Source organism: Punctularia strigosozonata, assembly GCF_000264995.1.
Source record: "Punctularia strigosozonata HHB-11173 SS5 unplaced genomic scaffold PUNSTscaffold_20, whole genome shotgun sequence".
In the NCBI taxonomy this organism is placed as follows: domain Eukaryota; kingdom Fungi; phylum Basidiomycota; class Agaricomycetes; order Corticiales; family Punctulariaceae; genus Punctularia; species Punctularia strigosozonata.
The window spans coordinates 137454-156453 of NW_006767452.1; the positions used below are offsets into that span (position 1 = coordinate 137454).

Below are 19000 nucleotides of genomic sequence, written 5' to 3' on the forward strand. Positions count from 1 at the left end.
CTGGTTCACAGGCAGCTATCCATCGGCATCTCTACCTGCGATCTCATCTAGAATGGGCTCTACGACCGTCTCTTCAAGTGCTCCGGCAACGGCTTCGCCTTTCTCTCGGAGGACGTTTGGCCGTGCGCCGTCCCCGCCAGTCTGGGCATGCTACGAGCAAATACCGTACGACGAGTACAGCGACGAGTCTGACGACTCCGAAGATGCGGATGACCATTCCTCCTGCTCTGAGGACGACGAGAACTACGGAGTGCAGCGCTGCGATGGTACTGGCGAGGTCGACAACATGGATATGGACGAGGCCGGGGACAGCGCCGGAGATCAGTCCAACAGCAAAGACATCAAGGGCAAACAGCGTGCCGTCGACCCTGAACCTCAGTCTCCTCCCAAGGCTAAGAAGCAGGACAATAAGCGAAAACCTCGTCAACCTGTTTTCAATCTCCGTCCGATTCTGACCATACAGAAGAGCCAGGGCTTCGTTTGGAATCAGGTCAGATGGTGATCGATCGCCATGCCTTATGTGCTACGCTGACACCCAATTAGGATCTTTTTGTACCGCCGTATATCAAGGATCGATGTGCGTCCTATGACCTTGTCTCGTTATCGCATACGGCTGACGAGTGTGCAACAGACATCGCGTCGACTTCTCCACCCAACGCGGACAAATTCCTCACCTCGTCTCTAGGTGGCTGCGAGGTTGAGGTTGTGGAGATCCGCGTTGAGGAAGGCGAGCTTGACCAGATTATCCCTTGAGAACGTGCTGTGTCCCTCTCCCCATACGGACATCTCCCCCCCTTCTGCTTGTTGTATACCGACGCTCTGTTCACTGTATAGATATATCCGTTTATCGTAGCTAATGCGGAAGGAACTCGAAAGCTCGCTCAAACAGTCGCCAGAAGGGCGTCTTCCACCTCTTTCATTCTCGCAGCTTCTTGCTCCCTCTCCCGCTCTGCTTCTTCTTTTGCCCTTTCCTCCTCTTTCCGAATGTCGGCTTCGCGCGCGAGCTGATACGCGGCCTTCCTGTTCTGCCGATATTCCAAATGGCGCTTGACGTAGAAACACATGTACGCGGGAGAATTCAGGCATTCCTTGAGGTTCGAATGGGTGACCCTGCAGACCAATGAGACAAAAATGGAGACAGAAATGCACTGCGTTCATACTTGTCGTCATCGAAGCGATACCACTGCATGCGGAGATTGCGGCATGAACGACGGCCGAGGGGTCAACGATGAAGGAATGACGCACCTCGTCTTGAAACCGAGCGAAGTTGTAGTAATGCCCGTTGTCGATTTGCCCCTCATGGCAGATCACAGCGAACAAATCGTATTCGTAAAGCTCCCCGGGTCCCGGGTGACCGAATCTAATCTAGTCAGCCAACAGGATCTCGTTGCCTATTGACAGGCAAACTTACGAATCGGACCCCCCGGCACTTCCGCTTCCCTTCTCATTCCCGCCGTTCATGATGAACGTCGTGTATGGCTGCATGTTTAGCATCGAAGGGATTCGGACCGGGGCGTCAATCTTCTGTGCCGTCGCTTTGTCGCTTGATTTGTGTTCGAAGCGCTATGGTCCACAGGGTCAAGTGTTCAGTGTGGGAGCGCTGGAAGCGGGAGAATATCTGGTCTAACCTTGAACTGGAAGCTCAACGCCGGTGGGAGCTTCCGTATGCTCATCCGTTTTGTCGCTTCCTACGGGAGCTCAACGCGGCGCCCGACAGAAAAGGCGAGATGCCTTACATGTGAGCCTTTGGCACATCTGCTGCAGCTGTACTCTTTTGGCCCGAGTTTCTCCGGGTGCGTGAATCTGATACCGAGGTCAGGCCCATTAATAGCACAATCGGACGCAATAACAGGACTTACCTCGTCAAGCACCCGAGTAGGGTATTCTCTCCTGAGACCTTGCCACCCTTTCCCCTGAGTTCCAGATTAACATCAAGCATGGGATCGGTGGTGGTCGTGACATTTCCGCAGCGCTCGCACCGCACATCGCTCTGCAGCTGACCTTGGAAGGTGCTGTGGATAATGCAATTGCAGGAAACGTTCGTTGAGCCACGGGAAGTACCATGTATTTGGTTCAGAATAGAGATGAAACACTCATGTGCGTCTTGCTGCGCATATCCGGACAATTCAGATGAAGCCTTCCACAAGGTAGCCAGAAAACTGGTAGGGCCATAAGGGGCCTGCTCGCCCGAGTAGACCTGAAACGATCGTTAGACAGTTCGGGGACACGATGAGGAACAGGCACCTCTCGGAACAGAGCATCCATCTCGCAACACGTACATTCTTTGAGCTTGCATAAACGAACATTGTGCTTGTCGCCAAGAAAGTAGTTACGGAGAAGTGGATTGTGAATCAGAGATTGGAGGACGACGTTCAGGAAGCAAGTCTGTCCAAGGTTCAGGAGTCCTCGACGGCCTAAGTGAAGCTGAATACCTGCGCGATTATAACAGTATCGAGAACAGCTTACTCTGGCATGGTATTGGGGTATAATCGGAGAGTATGGATGAGGGTACATCACTCGGTTTCCATGGTTTATACGGTTCCCGCAATTGCTTGGCGTCTGCGCAGACTCAAGGTTAGTATGGCCTTGGGGAGTTCATCTAAGAGTACTAACACTGGAATCTGGTGGCCTTTTCTTCCTGGGAAAGCAACGTCAGAGCTTGTAGCTCTTCAATGGCAGGATCATAGATGAAGTCGGAGCATCTGGCGCAGTATATGCTACCACTTTGTGCATCGACGCCTACACGCGTGAAGACATGCAGGGGGTAGTGAAGGACGAATCGTCAATGCCCGATAATGAAACCATGTATCTTACTGGACGTACAGAAGTCATGATCGTTATCCTCCAGATGAGCAACTATGTGGTTGTCGCGGCGTGTCCAGCATCCCGTAAAGGTACAGGAAAGGCATGCGAACGGTCGGGACAGCGTCAATCTACAACTGCCGCACGTCGGCGAGGAAATCTGGACGCCGTCACTACTAGGTATCACGACAGATAATTAGAACTCACCTTGCGACGTTTGGCTGGGTTCGCCATTACTTGAGCACGTCGGTAATTCCATGCTACCACTGCCTTGTATTGGCGGGAGATACTCGCTCGAAGCTCGTCGTCTTCGAGAACACTCTGGATGTGAGAGCAGCCGCCAGAGTTCAACTCAGATTCCAAGGTTTCCTCAAGGTCCAGATCCATAGGGATTACAAGTCAATCGACTGGAACATTAATCAAGGGTAAGGCGCGATGACGGCGATCGAGTGGCGATCGTCACGTGACGCCAGCATCGGCGGCGGAGCGCACGTGGCGGTTCCACCTGACTTGACGCGCGCAATGGCGACGGTGTGGTTTCTCGTTTACGGATAACCTACGTCGTTCGGGCTCTCGAGTTCCATCTAGCTGCTGCGATACTACACGATTAAGCCCCCGAAAACTCTACTAGAGGGATGTTCGGGTTGTTCGCAATCTTTGGAAACCAACACGATCAAGCGTCGAAATCGACCGATTCAAGCAAGCCTTGCATATTTTGTAAAGCCTCGAGAGACAACGGTTTTGACGTTGTCTATGAGGTGCGAGGGCGTTCTGAACATACGATATACCGTATAACTGACGAACGACGCGTGCTTGTGTAGGACGCCACCTATGTGGTCTTTCGTGATAACAATCCCTCGGCAGAACATCACCTGCAGGTCATTCCGAGGATCCATATAAATAGTGTCAAATCTCTCGGCAAATCAGACGCTTCAATGTGTGAGTTAAATATCAACCGCGTGAATGGCTGTCGTAATGTGTGCCGCAGTACGTGATATGCGTGCTTTGGGCGATCTCATGCTGGATAGGCTGGAGATTCCGCGGACCCGACGTAGGTATGACCTGAAGTATATTCTTATCTGTCATCGTCACCTTTCTATCCATAGATTAGGTTTTCATATACCACCATTCAGTACGCCGTCTTCTTCCGTTCCAGAGGTACACGAAACCAAACTGATTGTGCCTGATTCAGATTCGGTCAATCACTTGCATATGCATGTTCAGGCATTGCCATACAGGTCAGCCTTTCGACAGTACAAGTACCCCGTTAGCATGGGAGGAGAAGGATATCACAAAGGGTTTAGCTGGTTCATCACTGTTGACCAAGCTATCTCCATGTTGGAAAATGGCGCAAAGATCAGAGTTTTGAAATGTTAGCCGATGTCCGGTATGGATTCGACGCCCCCGATGTCCCAAACCTCATCATCATATGATCAACAGCTACGGGACGTCGCAGATGGCGAAGAGGTTGACCATGATTCAGCAAATAAAATCATACGGTTCCTGACCGCTACCCGGATGTTTTTTCCAAGGTCAACGGATCGCAACGTGACCTGAAGTAGTAGACATCATATGGAGTCGGGCCCTGATGCCACGGTGTGCAGCGCAGATGCGTGTTGAACACCGAACTCCGTACGTTTGCATTAGCCTGTCCGTACGAGCGCCTTGGAACAATAACGTTCTGACCAGAATACTCTTGCATGGTGTGACCGATCCTGATAGCGGATTTGGTGCCATACCGTACGTCAAACGTCGGTCACCTTTCTTCGAAGAACTGTAATCTGCCAACGTTCTCAATCGATGTCAGGGTGACGCCGAAAATCAATCTTGACGACGCCTTACGTCGATGCTCCGCGATACGGAAGGACACCACACACCCGCAGTTCTTCTCGTTGCGCTATTTCGAGATTCTGTGTTAGAAAATAGGACGCATGCCGAGATCACGCGACCGGCAACGGGCACACTAGTTGGTTAAGAACGGAAACTCGTGGTACGCGTCGGCGTCTATTGCAATTGCACACCTCGTTTCGTCTCGACTTTCGCCGCGCGGGAAATGCCTCACGGGGAAACCCCGCCTTTGTTTGGGTTTGCGCATCTCCGAAGGCCCAGATATGACGCTTCTTGCTTCTCACCTTCTGCGTAACGTTCAGGATCCTACAGGACCCCTCGATTCCGGCATGAACACAGGATGCGTTGCTCCGGGCTCAACCGCTAATGCGGTCGCTGCGCGGAGCATCTCACACTTCGTATCACTCATCCGTGCAAACACGGGGTACGGTCGTCAGGAGCATGTCCTCATGTGAGACAACGACTGCACCCAGCGATCGGAATTTTTAATCATCCTCTTCGTATTGGCTACAGCATCCAGGTGGTCGATGCGCAAGATGAGCAACTCGAAGTCAGCCCTGTCTGCTCAGCTGCGTTCTTGGTATCTCCGCGTTCCACGTTGAGCAAGAAGTCCAATAAACATCGCTTGCCTCTCGCTTCCGCGTCCGTGTCTCGCGTCTCGCGAACCTTGCGACAACCTTACACCGGTCGGCACTCTCGCATACTCTGAGTCTGGGGCTGCATTGAGCAAGTCTTCCAAATCCCGGGCAATATAAAAGCGCCACTAAAGGTGACCTCAGGGCGTCAGGGTCCGCTCAGCTTAACATGTTGCGCCTTCCTCGTACCTTCCTTACCCTGCTCGCTTTTGCGACCATCGCTGTCGCCGCGCCCGCGGTCAGCCAGGTTGCTTCAAGTGTTCCGTCCTCGCCGGCCACAAGCACGGCTGCTAACCTTTCATTATCTGCTCCTGCCGTTGGTTCCAGTTCCGCGGTTTCGACTGCCGATGTGTCTGCCTCGGACGGCGCCTCCACGACGTCAGCCGTCCCCGCTGTCACGCAAACCGTAGCTCCGGCAAGCGATAACCCTAACACCATCATGTGGACGCCCGATGATCCACCAAGCGGCGCTGACGCGACCGAGCCGTACCAACCCATACGGGGTTCGCTCGGGAGTAACATCATCGGCCCGCAGAATGTGCCTATGCAGCAGCAAAATGCTGACCTCCTTGCTCCTCCTACCACCGATCACGGTACTGTGTAAGTCGTATATACTACTCTGAAATTCCTTATTACTCATGTTCAAAATTCAGTGCAAACTTCAAATGGCCCTTCAGTCTTAGTCATAACAGGATCCAGACTGGGGGATGGGCCCGCCAGCAGAATAGTGGGTGTTTCGTTATGGTATTCAGGTATGTACGGAACGCTGATCCTTGCCGTGTCCGTTATAGCCGATGTTCTTCCTGCTGCTACGGGTGAGTGCACAGTCGCTCCGAGCAGACCAGTTGTTCAGCCATTGACGTGATTCGCAGAGATGGCTGCTGTGAACATGCGCCTCGAAAAGGGCGCGATTCGGTTAGTAGTTGACTCAATAATTGCATCCTTCCTAGCTCACAAGTAATCAAGTGAGCTTCATTGGCACAAGACGTCCGAGGTGCGTAGATTTGAATGATATTATTCCTGGGCTGACAGCACCGCGCTGCGCAGTGGGCATACGTTCTGAAGGTGTGTTTGCTTGCGTGCATCACTTGACTTGGGCCTGAGGGGTCTCTGATAGGGTTCGACCCAAATTACCGCCGTGAATGCACAAGGCCAAAACTATATGGCGACCGTCGTAAGTATCTCACAGGTCTCATGTACGGTTGTTATGGTTAAGGAATTCACAGAACGCCGGTGATTTGTGGTATTTCCCTCCGGGGATACCTCACAGTCTCCAGGCCACTGGAGACGATGACGAAGGTACAGAGTTTCTATTGGTGAGAAGGGAATTCCTAACGTATTGCGCACGGACACTCATGTATTCTTTCAAGGTCTTCGATGACGGCGAATTCAGCGAGGACTCGACATTCCTTGTATGTTCCTCCCCGCCAGTACCCTGCGACCGTCTAAGTGACACTATTTCAGCTCACCGACTGGCTGGCGCATGTACCGAAGGAAACGATCGCCAAGAACTTCAAAACGGATATTGCTGCCTGGAACAATCTTCCCGGGGATCAACTATATATATTCCCGAGCTGTAGGTCGCATTATATTAAGACCGAATTCAGTTACTTAATCCTTCATAGCCCCTCTACCGGAAGGGGCCAAGGACGTTGTGTCACCCCAGGGAACCGTACCTGAGCCGTTTTCATTCCCCTTGTCCCAGGTGAATGCCACGCAGCTTGCTGGAGGCTCCGTCAAGGTCGTGGATTCCACCAACTTCAAGGTTTCGACGACAATAGCCATGGCCGAAGTCACTGTAGAGCCCGGGGCCATGAGGTAAGCTCGTGGTCGTGACTCTCATCACGTTCACTCAACACGGCACGATTTATAAGGGAGCTTCATGTAAGACTAGCAACCACTTCGGGTGTTATGACGTCGTGTTTCACAACTAACACCCTATCATCAGTGGCACCCTACTGCGGACGAGTGGGGGTGAGTAATACTGCTCGGTGTACCCGGATTCTAATTCGGAGTTCCGCTATAGTTATGTCCTGTTCGTTCAAGGATCGCTATTCCAATGTCGAATCTCCATTTACTGATACTTTTAGCGAGGGAGAGAGCCGCGTAACCGTTTTCGCTTCAAGCTCTAATGCTCGGACATTCAACTACCAGGTAACATAGTTGCTTTTACGCCCCATGCTCTACTAACTTGGGGACAGGCTGGCGATATTAGTGCGTGATACAGATATACATTCTGACGTTGACTAAACCACATCTCAAGGCTATGTCCCTGCGTCTTTCGGTGCGTTCTAGTAGTACTGATTCGGTAGACTCCGTTGAACGTCTCGAAGGTCACTACGTCGAGAACGTCGGAAACACTACTCTGCGGTTCCTGGAGATCTTCAACTCCGACCGATTCGAGGATGTCAGTTTGAACCAGGTACGAACGCTCAACCTCCCTTATATGTCCGACCCTGACACTCATCTACTCGTTAACCAGTGGTTAGCCCTGACTCCGCCGGAGCTGGTGAAGGCCCATCTTGGGATTGACGATGCCACGGTGGCCAAGTTGACGAAGACCAAAGCTACCGTCATTGGCCCTTCCAATCCGTCTTGAGACATAGCAGTCGGAGGTACATGAATCGATGATTATGATCGGCTTCGCATATTATGACTTGTACGGTATCTGCGTTTTACGAAGCACATCTCGACTACAGTCTACACTCGATATCGTTGCCTATGCCGTACCACGGACAGATCCCAGTTTGGAAATAATTGCTGCGATCGCCTTATCGTGCTGCTTTGTCTACCTTTGCATGATCAGTTCCTTTGGCAGTGCCAGCATATACGGGCCAGCGTACCTGGATCATGTGTGCCAACAACCCTGAACCCGTGTACCGGTTTCTTGTTACGACCCGTCGTTCATGACATACCGCGCGAGTTTTCCAGGAGTACGGTTTCCTGCGTTCGCATTCCGTACAATATCGCCAGCTCTGCGTCGTGTGCCGGAGGAGGCTGCTGCTTCCGCGTGTCCACGCCTTCAGTGCTTCGATAGTTCCGAGCCGACGTCGACACTGCCGGTTCGTGAACTCCGAAGATCTGGAGGGCCTTTTCCGCACACGGACTGTCTTGCTGATAAGCCCATAATAAGCTTCCTTACACAAATTGCGTCCTTTGTGATAGCCAGTATCGTGTCAAGCGATGACGAGACTAATGAATTCATGTGCAGGCTCGACGGCCATTTGGCACTCGTTGCGGTGTGAATGCTGGGACTGAGGAAACAAGGACCTGGGCACGTATGAACGATAGGGTACTAAGTCGCCGACCCTGTCAAGATGAGGAGGACACTCGACAGCGGTGTCCTGACGAGAATTCATCGCGGCTCTGGTCTGGGAATGAGCTCCATGCGACAAGACTGTTTCCTGAACCATGGAGCGAAGAGTTCCGCGCCGCCGTCAGGGGAGTGAAAAGTCGAGATGTATGCACGATTCGTTGGTATAACAGTCTGGATCGTTGATGAGGAACGTGGAGAAACGTGAACACAAAGTTGCGCGAGGGCCCTCCGGTAGCCAGCGCATTCATTTCAATACAATCCCGCACATTATTTCTCGGTTACCGACCATCGTACGTTCGTTTGTTTTCGTAGGGATACGACCTATGACCTCAGCTTGCGCGACAGGCTTGTCAACACCCCCCATAGCCCCGGCCCCTTTACGTTTTCAGATTGGTGTGCGAGAACGCTTCTTTATGCGCAGTTCGTCGGATCCCAATCAGTCACGAGGTCTGCCGTCGGGTATTCAGCTATTGGACAGGAGATCGTCGTGAGGATAGCTCACATTCGTCCAGGCTATCGAGGTGGGCCATGTCCTCCTCAGTCAGCTCGAAGTCGAAAACATCCGCGTTGGACGTGATGCGGTGTTTGGAAGCGGACTTCGGAATGGGGATGAAACCCTACGAACAAGTGGTCAATGATACTGCGTGATATCAACGCAACGGGGGTTTGGTCACCTTTTGGAGGGACCACCTGATCAACACCTGCGCTGGTTGCTTGCTGTACTTTCGGGCAAAAGAGACAATGGACGGGTGATCGAAGCGTAAACCCCGCACAAGCGGGGCCCACGCCTATTACGTAGCACGCAGTGTTAATCTAAGGGAAGTGCGCCCTATGGTTTATGAGCGCACCTCAAGTTTGATATCATGTTCCTTGCAGAAAGCGACGACGTCCGTGCGGGTCATGAATGGGTGAAGATCAATCTGACAGTCGAAAGACATAAGATGGAAGTAAGAATCTCGACCAGATAGAATGCGGGATTGCAGCATGAAGACGACGAACCTGCGTGCACACTGGTACCTCTACCCCAGGTTCGGACAAGAGTTCCTTCATATGACCCACGCCAAACGTGCTGATCCCGATGCTGCGTAGCTTTCCCTCTTTCTTCGCATCAATGCACGCTCTCCAACTCTCCTTCCGCATTTGCGGGCCACCGAGAGGTCCGTGGATGAGGTACAGGTCGATGTATTCCAATCCGCATTCGGAGAGTGATCGATCGATTGCCTTTCTAACGTTGGCATACCCGTTGTTTAGCTTCAGTTTGGTGGTGTAGAAGATCGCCGAGCGGGGTGTGCCGGTCGAAGAGCAGAAGTCTTGGATGGCTTGTCCAACCTCGCGCTCGTTTTCGTACCACGCCGCGGAATCCTTTTCGTCCGTGAGCTATGCCTCTGAGGGGAGTGAAGTGCGACTTGCAATGTGACGATAGCCCGCCTAGTGGGTAAATTCGTATCATTACCTCGCAACTTGTCCGCAGAAGTCAACAGGATACACACCTCCAACGCCCAAGTTACTGCATCGTAAGCGGCCTTGCCATCGAGTTCGTACGTTCCTTCGAATCCCGTCAACCGACCAGCACCGTCCGTTTGGAAACTATGCTCACCAAAACCGAGAACCGGTATCTCATTCCCGTCATGGAACTGATTCGGTCGACATCGTCAATAACCCACGAGAGCATCGTCATTATGCAATTGCCTGCCCACTTTGACGGTGGATTGCATTGTCAGTTTAGCCATTTTGGTGGAGTATGTGGTTGGCTGGTGCAAGTTCAGGACGAAGAACGAGGCAAAGACGGACGACGATCATAGCACATGCCCTATCGATGGAGTCGGGAGCGCAAACGGTTGGAGCTCGAGCCAGCTCTCCATTGGTCATAATTGTGTGCAGTCTGCTTTTGCCCCGCTGGCATCGCAACCTCGAGTAAGCCGCAGCATATTGCCAAGTTACAATCCGTCTGGACGTGAACGCAATCAGCATCTTCCTCCTGGCCGTAAGGCAAGCTGCGGCAAGAGCGTCGGGGAATCCTCGGACTATACTCTCACCTACGCGACCTGCTTCAACATATCTGGGTCCCGTCCCCAATCGGCTAGGATCTCAAGAGCTGCTGCTTTTCCGTTGTCTAATTCACATGCCATCGTGAAAGTGGTTATATAATCTCCGGTTGTATAAAGCATGGGGGAGGTGTGTGATACGCTAATCGTCGTCCACTCTTCCGTTATCATGTTCCGTGCTCCTAGGTCGTCCCCCGCGCTCAGGCATCTGATACTTGCGAAGCCAGGCCGTCGCTGTCTGGCAACCATGTCCGACCTTCATATCAAGTCGGAAGGGGACATTAGCACCGTTTTCTCGTCGCTTTCATCGGAGGAACCTTACCAGTGGCCGACCCGCTTTGTGGCCCTGAAGAAGGAAATATGGAAGGACGAGCTGATTGAGAGCTGGAGACAGGTGCTTGCCGAACTCGAAGTCGCGACCGAAGAGATTGAAGCTCGAGGAAACGAGGTTAACAGCTGCAATATCCCGCACAGAGCAATGGGCTAATGCGCATTTGGCGTAGCTGATACCGCAAGTCACACGAGACGAGGTTGTTGCCGGACTCAAACGAGAGCAGGTAGATGCCATCAAACGTGTTGGTACAGTCGTCGTGCAGAGCGTGGTTCCCGAAGAGGTACGCGTCCGTTTTTTTGTCCTCAAAGTCAATCACGCGAACCGTTTGATTACGTCTGATCAGGAAGCAGTCGCATGGAAGAAGGAGCTTTTGGCATACATTTCCGAGAACGAATCTCTCGTCAAAGGTGAGATCCTTGTGGTATCCTTTCATATAACTCCCATTTAACTTGGGATTACCCCATAGGTTTCCCACCGGACAACATCGTCTTCTATGAGATATACAACAGCGTGACACAGACCTTGGCACGCACGCATCCATCCGTGATCGATGTGCATAAGGTTCTTCTGAACCTGTGGCGTGTATCCGACCCTCTATCTCGGATAAGCCTCTCCACACCCGTGTCCTACTTTGATCGCCTCCGGATTCGCAAGACCGGCTACATGAAACTCTTGGGTCCTCACATCGACGGCGGAAGTATCGAACGTTGGGAGGACCCCACATTTAGGAGCTGCTTTGGAAACATCCTCAAGGGAGGTAGCGCATGGAGGGATCATGACCCTTGGGATGCATCCCCGCGCATAAATGCGAGGCAAGACCTCTACGAGGCTCCGTATGCAATCCTTTGTGTTTCACTCTCGAAAGCCCTTCCTGACCGATTTACGCGCAGCAACCAATGCTCTATCTTCCGTCCCTTCCAAGGATGGACGTCGTTGTCCAATACCGGTCCTCGGGAAGGAACGCTTCGAGTGTTCCCGAACGTCAAGCTATCCACCGCATACCTCATCCTTCGTCCGTTCTTCCGCCCGAAGGTCGTTCACCGCTCGTCGTCGAACACGTACGGGAATACATTGCCTCTCGGATTCGACGATTGGGTTGTGGATCTCGACAACCCAGACTTCCCAGGGGCGATTCCGGCGAAAACCTTCGACGTCAGCCAAGAGATGCACCCACATCTTCGACTGGACAAGACTATGATTCCTGTCCCACCCGTGAAACCTGGAGATCATGTATATTGTACGAATCATTTCGTGCAATTGACACAGGATTACCCAAAGGCTGATGATATCCGTACTGCCTCTTCTAGGGCACTGCGACGTGACTCATGCGGTCGAGGAAGAACAACTTGGAGCCAACGACTCCAGTGTACTATACATTCCTGCTGTTCCTCTGACCAGACAGAAGTACGTCCCAGTTGTTTGTTCACACATCCTGCAATGCATTCACGATTCCTCTCTACCCACACTTTAGCGCTCTTCACTTGCGATCTCAGCGAGCACATTTCGCTGCTGGACTGCCCGCACCGTACGTTTATGAATTCTCTTCTTACCTTTCCGTCTGATCTTTACCATGGATCTCATTTCCAAGTGATTTCCCCGGAGGCAAAGGCGAATCCTCCTTTGTACACCGTTCCAAGCCGGAGGACGTGGAAGATGTCGAGGCAAGGCGGATGCTTGGCCTGGAGCCATTTGCGCTTAACACTGGCAGTATTGTTCGAGAGGGGGAACGCCGGGTGGTGGTGGAGGCGAACAATATCCTGGGCTTTGCTTGACTGCATGACCGACGACGATGGGTACGCATCCACTAGCCAGTCACATCGACGCAATCTCACGACGTGCAAGATCGGCTCTTTTTTACGTCCGGTGTTCCGATCCATCGATCCAGAAGACATCCTATGGCCGCTCTTGTCATAAGCGGGAATTACAGGAGGCTGAAACGAAGGAGGGAAAGCATCAGTACGTTGTCTCCATGGCTTGGATAAACGCTAGTTCTGTTCATGTATGTACAATAGACCGCCTTTTCTTGATTATCCCGGTTGCTCGCATGAATCTGCATCATCGTCCGGATATTTTTCCTCCCTCATCATTCAGGTAAGCTTGCGACAATTAACGTAGACGTCAACGTTGGCTCCATATCTTGGCTATCACTGCGCAAGCGTACATCCCGTCCCATATGCTCTTCATTGCAGCTGTCTGTGTCAGGAGCATTGCTCGGGCGAGGCAGGCTCCCAGACCACCCGCTCGTATCGCGTTGTAGCTCCTGGGCGTCCAAAAAGACGTAATGAGAGGTAATTAAAATGTTCTTGAACCCTGCCCGGATTGAACGGACGACCTTGTGGAGGTTCCAGTAGCTGGAATCACACGCGCTACCACTGCGCCAAGGGTTCATCGCGGCGAGCGCTTGCCTGATGCTACATAGATGTCATGGCCGCATACATTGTGGGTGTGTGATTCTGTGTTTATAGTCCAGTGCGGCTACGCCGTATGGTAGACTATAATACTACATAGTTTCTATCCGGCCTCCTTCTCAACTCGATCGTAAACGACGATCCCGCCCGGCGTGCCGGGCTGGATATGGGCACCTTGTTTAGGTGGTGAGGGTGGCGTGTTTAACGGGGAAAGGGTCAGCCGCATACATTAACACCCAAGAGACGAATCGTCTCTACCTGGAACTGATAATCGCAGTCCCTACAGGAGGAAATCTCTAGCAAAAGTACGACGTAGACGATGGAGCAATACAACTTTTTTCGACCTCAACGTGTTGCAATACAAATACATGGTTTCGAACCAGAGCATCCAGGGGGATTAGAAGGCATTCTCACCGTTCTCTTCTTCATCATCAACAGCGCTTCGAAACGACACCCAACGATTATCCCTTCTCCATCAGCGATCGGCATGTCCTCGTTCAAAACCTCACTCTGCAACCAGTCCCAGCACCCGTGCCGGAGAGCAAAGAAGGGCTTTTGATTCCAAACTGCAGACAGCGTCTCGTCATTTTTTTGCGAGTGCTCCCCGAGCGGATCTCCGCTGCGCAGGATGAGTTTGTAGAGAGGACGCTCCGGTTCCGAGATGACCTTGTAAACCGAGGGCGAGCACCCATAGACGTACAAACTATGTCGCGGGTGCGCATCTTTCTTGTAGCTTCGAGATGAATCCGTAAAGATGTCCAAGTTCAGAAGAGACGCCTGGATGGGCGGAGGACTACCAGACTGATGCTTCTGCTTGGATGGTACAGCAGCCGTCTGCGAATGATGGCGTGTGGGCTCTCGTTGCAGTAGCGAAGGAGGGTTGGTGACTCCCAGTTCCATGATCAAGCTGATATACGGACGCAACGTCTGCCCGTCCCCATCGGCAGGGTCCCTCGAGAAGAACCTGATATTATCCTCGTCGATGATATACGCAGACGGCGTCCTTGCAAGCTCCCGAAGCTTGAACTGCAGAAAAATGCCCGGCATGACCTCCGGTCCGAGGGCAGCTGCCTTGTCCAGGAGAATGGGAAGGAAGACATCGACGATCGCGCCACGGTTCCGGCAGATAGCAGCCATATGACGGATGAAGCATGCACGGGGGCGTTCAGGACAGGCGCGTCTTGAACTCATATCTGCTTGGCTTCCGGTTCGGTTCGGTACACTGTTGAGTGGAGACGTTCTGTTTTCCAATTGAGATCCGGTATTGGGTTTCCAATGATTATTGGAACAGAACGTCTCTAATGAAGAACTGAGGTTTCTGCATCCCTAGACTAACAATTGACAGCCGCCTTACAAGTTCCACACAGGTGTATGCTGCAGCCTTCTACAGACTACAGTTTGGGCCCATCAAACCAGAACTACGAATCATCCGACAGAACAGTCGAGTTCAAGATGTAATTACCAGGAGAAAGCCACCGGAAGCGCGAAGTCGGATAGGCCTGCGTCGCTTGCGGTGATTTATGCTGTGTCTCTTGCCGTTGCCAATGAACGAATCCCCTGGGAACGGCGCAGGGGTTGGCGAACACGTCGACGTTGCGGACACAAATACGTAGCCAGGTCCTCTGGGAGCCCGTCGGGGTCAATGTAGATGACTGGATGCATGTGTCCCTTCGGATCCGGAGGGTGAAAGGATTTGAGTTTGATGAGGCCCCCTCATCCTGAGCTGACTGCCGCACCATCGACTCTTTTATCCTCCTCTTCTTTGCCGATTCGTACCGGTAACCCAGCGAACTTGCTCCTTAGAGCTTGGTATCTTCGCCTCTGCGCGGCGCTCACGCTCGGTTGCACCTTGTCCAACGCCGTCCTGAAATCCTCCGCGGTCACCAGCACGTGGATTTCCCCCGGAGGAGACGAGACCGAAGCACCGGAGGTCTCCATCTGATCGAAAGTGCCTAGAGTTCGCCGGAGGGCGACGACACCAGCCTCGCGAACGAGGGCGGTGAGATCGGCGCCACTGTATCCGTCGCACTCCTCCTTCACCATCATCAGGCACTCGTCCCTCACTCCATCCCCGAGTGGCAACTTCCTTGCAACGGCGCTAAAGATCTCCGCCCTCTCCTCCTCCGACGGTAAATCGACGTATAAGAGTTTGTCGAGCCGTCCCGGCCGGCACATTGCAGGGTCGATCATGTCCGGACGATTAGTGGCCGCGATGACATAGACGGATTTGCGGGCGTCCAGACCATCCAGCTCAGTGAGCAATGTGTTCACGACGCGTGCGGACGATTCGGACTGTAATTTCGACGTTAGTTGAGAGCGGAGCGATAAGTGGCGGAACGAGATGACATACCAGGCTGTCATCTCGGCGCGGTACGAGCGCGTCCAGTTCGTCGAAGAAGATGATGCATGGGCTAGACGCTCGTGCCCTTGAGAATACCTGTCGAACGGCCCGTTCGCTCTCGCCAACATACTGCACGCAGTGTAAACCATGGGGCAGACTTCCGATCGACAACAACTCCTCACCTTGTTCAGCAGCTCGGGCCCTTTGACGCTGATGAAGTTCGCCCTACTCTCATTGGCGACCGCCTTAGCCAAAAGCGTCTTTCCGCACCCGGGCGGGCCCCACATCAGCACACCGCAGGCCGCCTCGATCCCTACCGCCTTGAAAAGCTCGGGCCGCCTGATGGGCTGCACAATCGCCATGTGGAGTTCTTCCCGTGTCTGATGCAGCGCGCCGACGTCGGACCACGTCACGTCCGGGACGGTTGCGAAACCCTCGCGCTTGGAGGAGGGTTGGACCTGGGTGAGCGCCTCTTGAAAGTCAGCGAGCGTGATGGAGAGTGGTGCGAGCTGCGCCTCGGTCAGCGGGTCCGGGTGGGCTTGGAGGAAGGAGAGAATGGATGATCCCGGTGATGGCAAGGGGAGAGAGAGGTTGGCGAAGGGAATATGCTTCCCGCTCGGCGCTGGACGTGCCGCGGACGGAGCAGGGGCTGGCCGAGGAGGTTCTTCGGTCGCCGGCTCCTGGCCCACGAGCGGTATCGACGTGGCGTGACCCGAAATGTCTTGGTCTCGGTCAACGTTCATGGATTCGTCTTCCGCACCGTTCGTAAAGGCGGCAATCGCTGCTTCCGGTAGCACTAAGGTACCCTCGCTCAACTGCTGAAATATTCTCTTCACAGCGACAATCCCTGCCGCGCCTGTCAACGCCGCAAGATCCGCCCCGACGTATCCAGGAGTCGCTTTGGCGAGAGCAGAGAAATCAAAGGAGCCTTCGAGGCGCAGTTTTGACGATAGAACACGCAAAATCCTGCGAAGGGACGCGTCAGTGAGTTACGGCGATTAATACGGATGTGCGAGTACAAAAGACGACAGTGTGCGCATGACATAGGGAAATTGCATCACAAAGATGTGCACGTACTGCGTCCTCGCCTCCTCATCCGGTACTCCCATACTAATCTCATGATCGAATCGACCCGCACGCCGTAAAGCGGCGTCGAGAGAATCGGGGCGATTGGTCGCCCCGATGACGACGACGGGTTTATTGTCTGTTTTGTCCCAAGACATATCTGGAGGCCAAATATCACAGTCAGCCCTGATATCATCACCGGAGTCGGTTGACCTACCATCCATACAGGTGAGAAATTGTGCGACTATTCGCCTTTCCATCTCGCGCTGCGCAGATTCACGTTTTGGCGTAACAGCATCAATTTCATCGATGAAGAGGAGGCACGGCGCTAGTTTCTGTTTTCATGAGCGATCCGCGGACTGGGGATGGAGAGGGGACACCCACCTTGGCTTCATCAAATGTGTCGCGAAGTGTCTTCTCGGACTCGCCGGACATGCCCGACACTATCGATGGCGCAGATATGGAGATAAATGGTACACCGAGTTCCTGTGTGGGGGAAGAACGATGAGAAAGGCGCACGCGGGTGGGTAAAGAGAGAGACGTACCCCCGCAATGGCGTTTGCCAATAAGGTCTTGCCACACCCTGGCGGACCATGCAATAGCACGCCGCGCGGAGGATGAACACCCGTATGAAGATATATCTCGGGGTGGCAGAGCGGCATGGCGACCAGCTCTAGCATCTTTTCCACTGCATCCCCTACCCCTCCTAAGTCTGACAGACGGGTGGTAGGAGGGGAGTGGTCCTTGTCAGATGATTTCGCATTTGACGCTGAAGAAGAGGACAGTTTTGCGCGTTTGTTGGGATCGTCAGATGTCGCCGTCCTTGTTCGGACCTTGCGCTTCGTGCTGCTGGGTGCAGTGGAGGTAATAGGTGCAGGTGGCTCTTCGGTTTTGGCTTGCACATCCGTGCTTGTACCTTCCGCACGTTCCTGATTCTGTTCTCCGTTCGTCGGATTGGTGAGCGGCAGCACTTCATCTTGGGGCGTTCCTGGTGTCGGAGGCGTGTTCAAGTTAACCTTGCTGCGTCGATGAGTCGACCAGAGATTTTGCATCGAGCGATTGAGCGCATGAGGACCCTGTCTGATCTCTGTTAAGCAGATGAGAATGACCATGCAGTATTCGACGTACAGGTGTTTGCATCGTTGGCTTTTGACAAGAACAAAATTTTGACGCACCGAAGACTGAAGTCGACGGATCAGTTACGCGGACTGATGGGACTTCGTTATGTTTATTCGCACGGTCAGTTGGGCCTTCTTGTCGCGTCCCTGCTCTGTGCGTAACGGTCGCGATCCGTCGTTCACAGATGGCAAGCCCAATTACCCTTACTCACCGTGCTCTCCTCAGAGCAGGTTCGAGCCGCGCATTCTCAAGCGGCCGCGCCCTGTGCTCGTCTCCGCCTGCACAGGCTGTCTCTTCGTCACAACCTGCCTCCGACTCAGAGCCCCTCACTCACTTCCGCATAACCCTACGGCGCTCCGCCATCTCACTCCCGGACAAGATACAAGACACAGTCGCGGCACTGGGTCTCAGGAGGCGGCATCAAACAGTGTACCACCCGCATTCACCGGAAACGGCCGGGAAAATATTGAAGATCAAGGAGTTGGTCGAGGTGGAGAACGTACCTGCGAGCGCCGTGAAGGACGCCCGGGAGCAGAGACTGGAGAGGAAAGCGAGTAGAGGGTACACCGTGGAGGGCTCAAGCTTGGCGAAATTCTGAGAAACCCTGATTCGGAGGTACGAGATGCATTCGCCTATTCCCGTGTATGCGTTCCACTCACGCTGGGTGCAGGAAAGAGGGTAACATATGCATGAGCCACATCACCCATAGTTTATTCATCTGCAAGGGAACCATCTGGCCGACTTCCACTACTATATTTGCGGAGCTTAATACATGCATCAATCGACGCATTGCTCGCCTTCCTGAGCAAGACGGGCGTTCATACAAAATGCAGGGCGTTCATTCGTTTCATGCACTGTTGTCGGCGACGCATTATGACACCCAGAAGTCATATTTTTCGCGCGAAGTACCGAACTCCACTCGACGGCTTTAGATCGTTAGATCGACAGTCATGTTTCAAGGTGCCGCAAGATAGATTATGGGACGAGAAGATACTTTGTGATTTGCGCTGACGATACTACAGATTTTATTCGGCAGCCGGAGGAATATGAAGACATGCTTTGACCTTGGATGAGCCACTCATGCATG

General features: G+C 53.1%; 9 protein-coding genes and 1 non-coding gene across 10 annotated transcripts; 5 read left to right on the plus strand and 5 right to left on the minus strand.

Annotated features, from left to right (window-relative positions):
* Positions 1 to 52: 52 nt before the first annotated feature.
* On the plus strand, positions 53 to 753 carry PUNSTDRAFT_139009 (uncharacterized protein; the record flags this gene model as incomplete). The annotated part of the gene is made up of 3 exons (XM_007388693.1): positions 53 to 490; positions 544 to 577; positions 632 to 753. The coding sequence occupies 3 exons, from the start codon at positions 53 to 55 to the stop codon at positions 751 to 753; spliced, it is 594 nt and encodes a 197-aa protein (XP_007388755.1).
* A 128-nt stretch (positions 754 to 881) lies between these two features.
* Positions 882 to 3189, minus strand: PUNSTDRAFT_77182 (cysteine proteinase; the record flags this gene model as incomplete). The annotated part of the gene is made up of 12 exons (XM_007388694.1): positions 882 to 1110; positions 1161 to 1183; positions 1246 to 1360; positions 1421 to 1563; positions 1629 to 1688; positions 1737 to 1803; positions 1860 to 2197; positions 2245 to 2414; positions 2467 to 2559; positions 2614 to 2739; positions 2824 to 2962; positions 3010 to 3189. The coding sequence occupies 12 exons, from the start codon at positions 3187 to 3189 to the stop codon at positions 882 to 884; spliced, it is 1683 nt and encodes a 560-aa protein (XP_007388756.1).
* A 248-nt stretch (positions 3190 to 3437) lies between these two features.
* Positions 3438 to 4179, plus strand: PUNSTDRAFT_77020 (HIT-like protein; the record flags this gene model as incomplete). The annotated part of the gene is made up of 5 exons (XM_007388695.1): positions 3438 to 3560; positions 3624 to 3741; positions 3791 to 3857; positions 3909 to 3934; positions 3995 to 4179. The coding sequence occupies 5 exons, from the start codon at positions 3438 to 3440 to the stop codon at positions 4177 to 4179; spliced, it is 519 nt and encodes a 172-aa protein (XP_007388757.1).
* Positions 4180 to 5454: 1275 nt separating this feature from the next.
* PUNSTDRAFT_146733 (oxalate decarboxylase) lies at positions 5455 to 7884 on the plus strand (the record flags this gene model as incomplete). The annotated part of the gene is made up of 18 exons (XM_007388696.1): positions 5455 to 5885; positions 5939 to 6012; positions 6077 to 6100; positions 6158 to 6200; positions 6252 to 6279; positions 6333 to 6350; positions 6403 to 6459; positions 6512 to 6601; positions 6656 to 6697; positions 6750 to 6861; positions 6911 to 7103; positions 7160 to 7169; positions 7234 to 7259; positions 7376 to 7439; positions 7487 to 7499; positions 7549 to 7569; positions 7619 to 7707; positions 7768 to 7884. 18 exons carry the CDS (start codon positions 5455 to 5457, stop codon positions 7882 to 7884), a joined length of 1452 nt encoding a protein of 483 aa, XP_007388758.1.
* Positions 7885 to 8772: 888 nt separating this feature from the next.
* Positions 8773 to 10410, minus strand: PUNSTDRAFT_108803 (aldo-keto reductase). The gene is made up of 9 exons (XM_007388697.1): positions 10299 to 10410; positions 10199 to 10235; positions 10092 to 10147; positions 10012 to 10029; positions 9601 to 9963; positions 9450 to 9521; positions 9276 to 9389; positions 9104 to 9218; positions 8773 to 9050 (listed from the first exon to the last, which is right to left on the minus strand). Exons 1-9 carry the CDS (start codon positions 10329 to 10331, stop codon positions 9013 to 9015), a joined length of 846 nt encoding a protein of 281 aa, XP_007388759.1. The 5' UTR covers positions 10332 to 10410; the 3' UTR covers positions 8773 to 9012.
* Positions 10411 to 10893: 483 nt separating this feature from the next.
* PUNSTDRAFT_77231 (DUF1479-domain-containing protein) lies at positions 10894 to 12752 on the plus strand (the record flags this gene model as incomplete). The annotated part of the gene is made up of 8 exons (XM_007388698.1): positions 10894 to 11094; positions 11150 to 11260; positions 11324 to 11387; positions 11447 to 11813; positions 11871 to 12217; positions 12288 to 12384; positions 12452 to 12505; positions 12569 to 12752. The coding sequence occupies 8 exons, from the start codon at positions 10894 to 10896 to the stop codon at positions 12750 to 12752; spliced, it is 1425 nt and encodes a 474-aa protein (XP_007388760.1).
* A 532-nt stretch (positions 12753 to 13284) lies between these two features.
* PUNSTDRAFT_t102 lies at positions 13285 to 13367 on the minus strand. Its single transcript has one exon. It is a non-coding gene; the product is annotated as a tRNA-Trp (tRNA).
* A 124-nt stretch (positions 13368 to 13491) lies between these two features.
* On the minus strand, positions 13492 to 14525 carry PUNSTDRAFT_139014 (uncharacterized protein; the record flags this gene model as incomplete). Its single annotated transcript, XM_007388699.1, has 2 exons — positions 13492 to 13562; positions 13898 to 14525. 2 exons carry the CDS (start codon positions 14523 to 14525, stop codon positions 13492 to 13494), a joined length of 699 nt encoding a protein of 232 aa, XP_007388761.1.
* A 177-nt stretch (positions 14526 to 14702) lies between these two features.
* PUNSTDRAFT_146736 (AAA-domain-containing protein) lies at positions 14703 to 17934 on the minus strand (the record flags this gene model as incomplete). Its single annotated transcript, XM_007388700.1, has 8 exons — positions 14703 to 15680; positions 15739 to 15858; positions 15912 to 16695; positions 16807 to 16954; positions 17012 to 17129; positions 17179 to 17280; positions 17340 to 17870; positions 17923 to 17934. The coding sequence occupies 8 exons, from the start codon at positions 17932 to 17934 to the stop codon at positions 15102 to 15104; spliced, it is 2394 nt and encodes a 797-aa protein (XP_007388762.1). The 3' UTR covers positions 14703 to 15101.
* A 140-nt stretch (positions 17935 to 18074) lies between these two features.
* Positions 18075 to 18695, plus strand: PUNSTDRAFT_93411 (uncharacterized protein). Its single transcript, XM_007388701.1, has 2 exons — positions 18075 to 18528; positions 18584 to 18695. The coding sequence occupies exon 1, from the start codon at positions 18098 to 18100 to the stop codon at positions 18509 to 18511; it is 414 nt and encodes a 137-aa protein (XP_007388763.1). The 5' UTR covers positions 18075 to 18097; the 3' UTR covers positions 18512 to 18528; positions 18584 to 18695.
* The last annotated feature ends 305 nt before the right edge of the window (positions 18696 to 19000 follow it).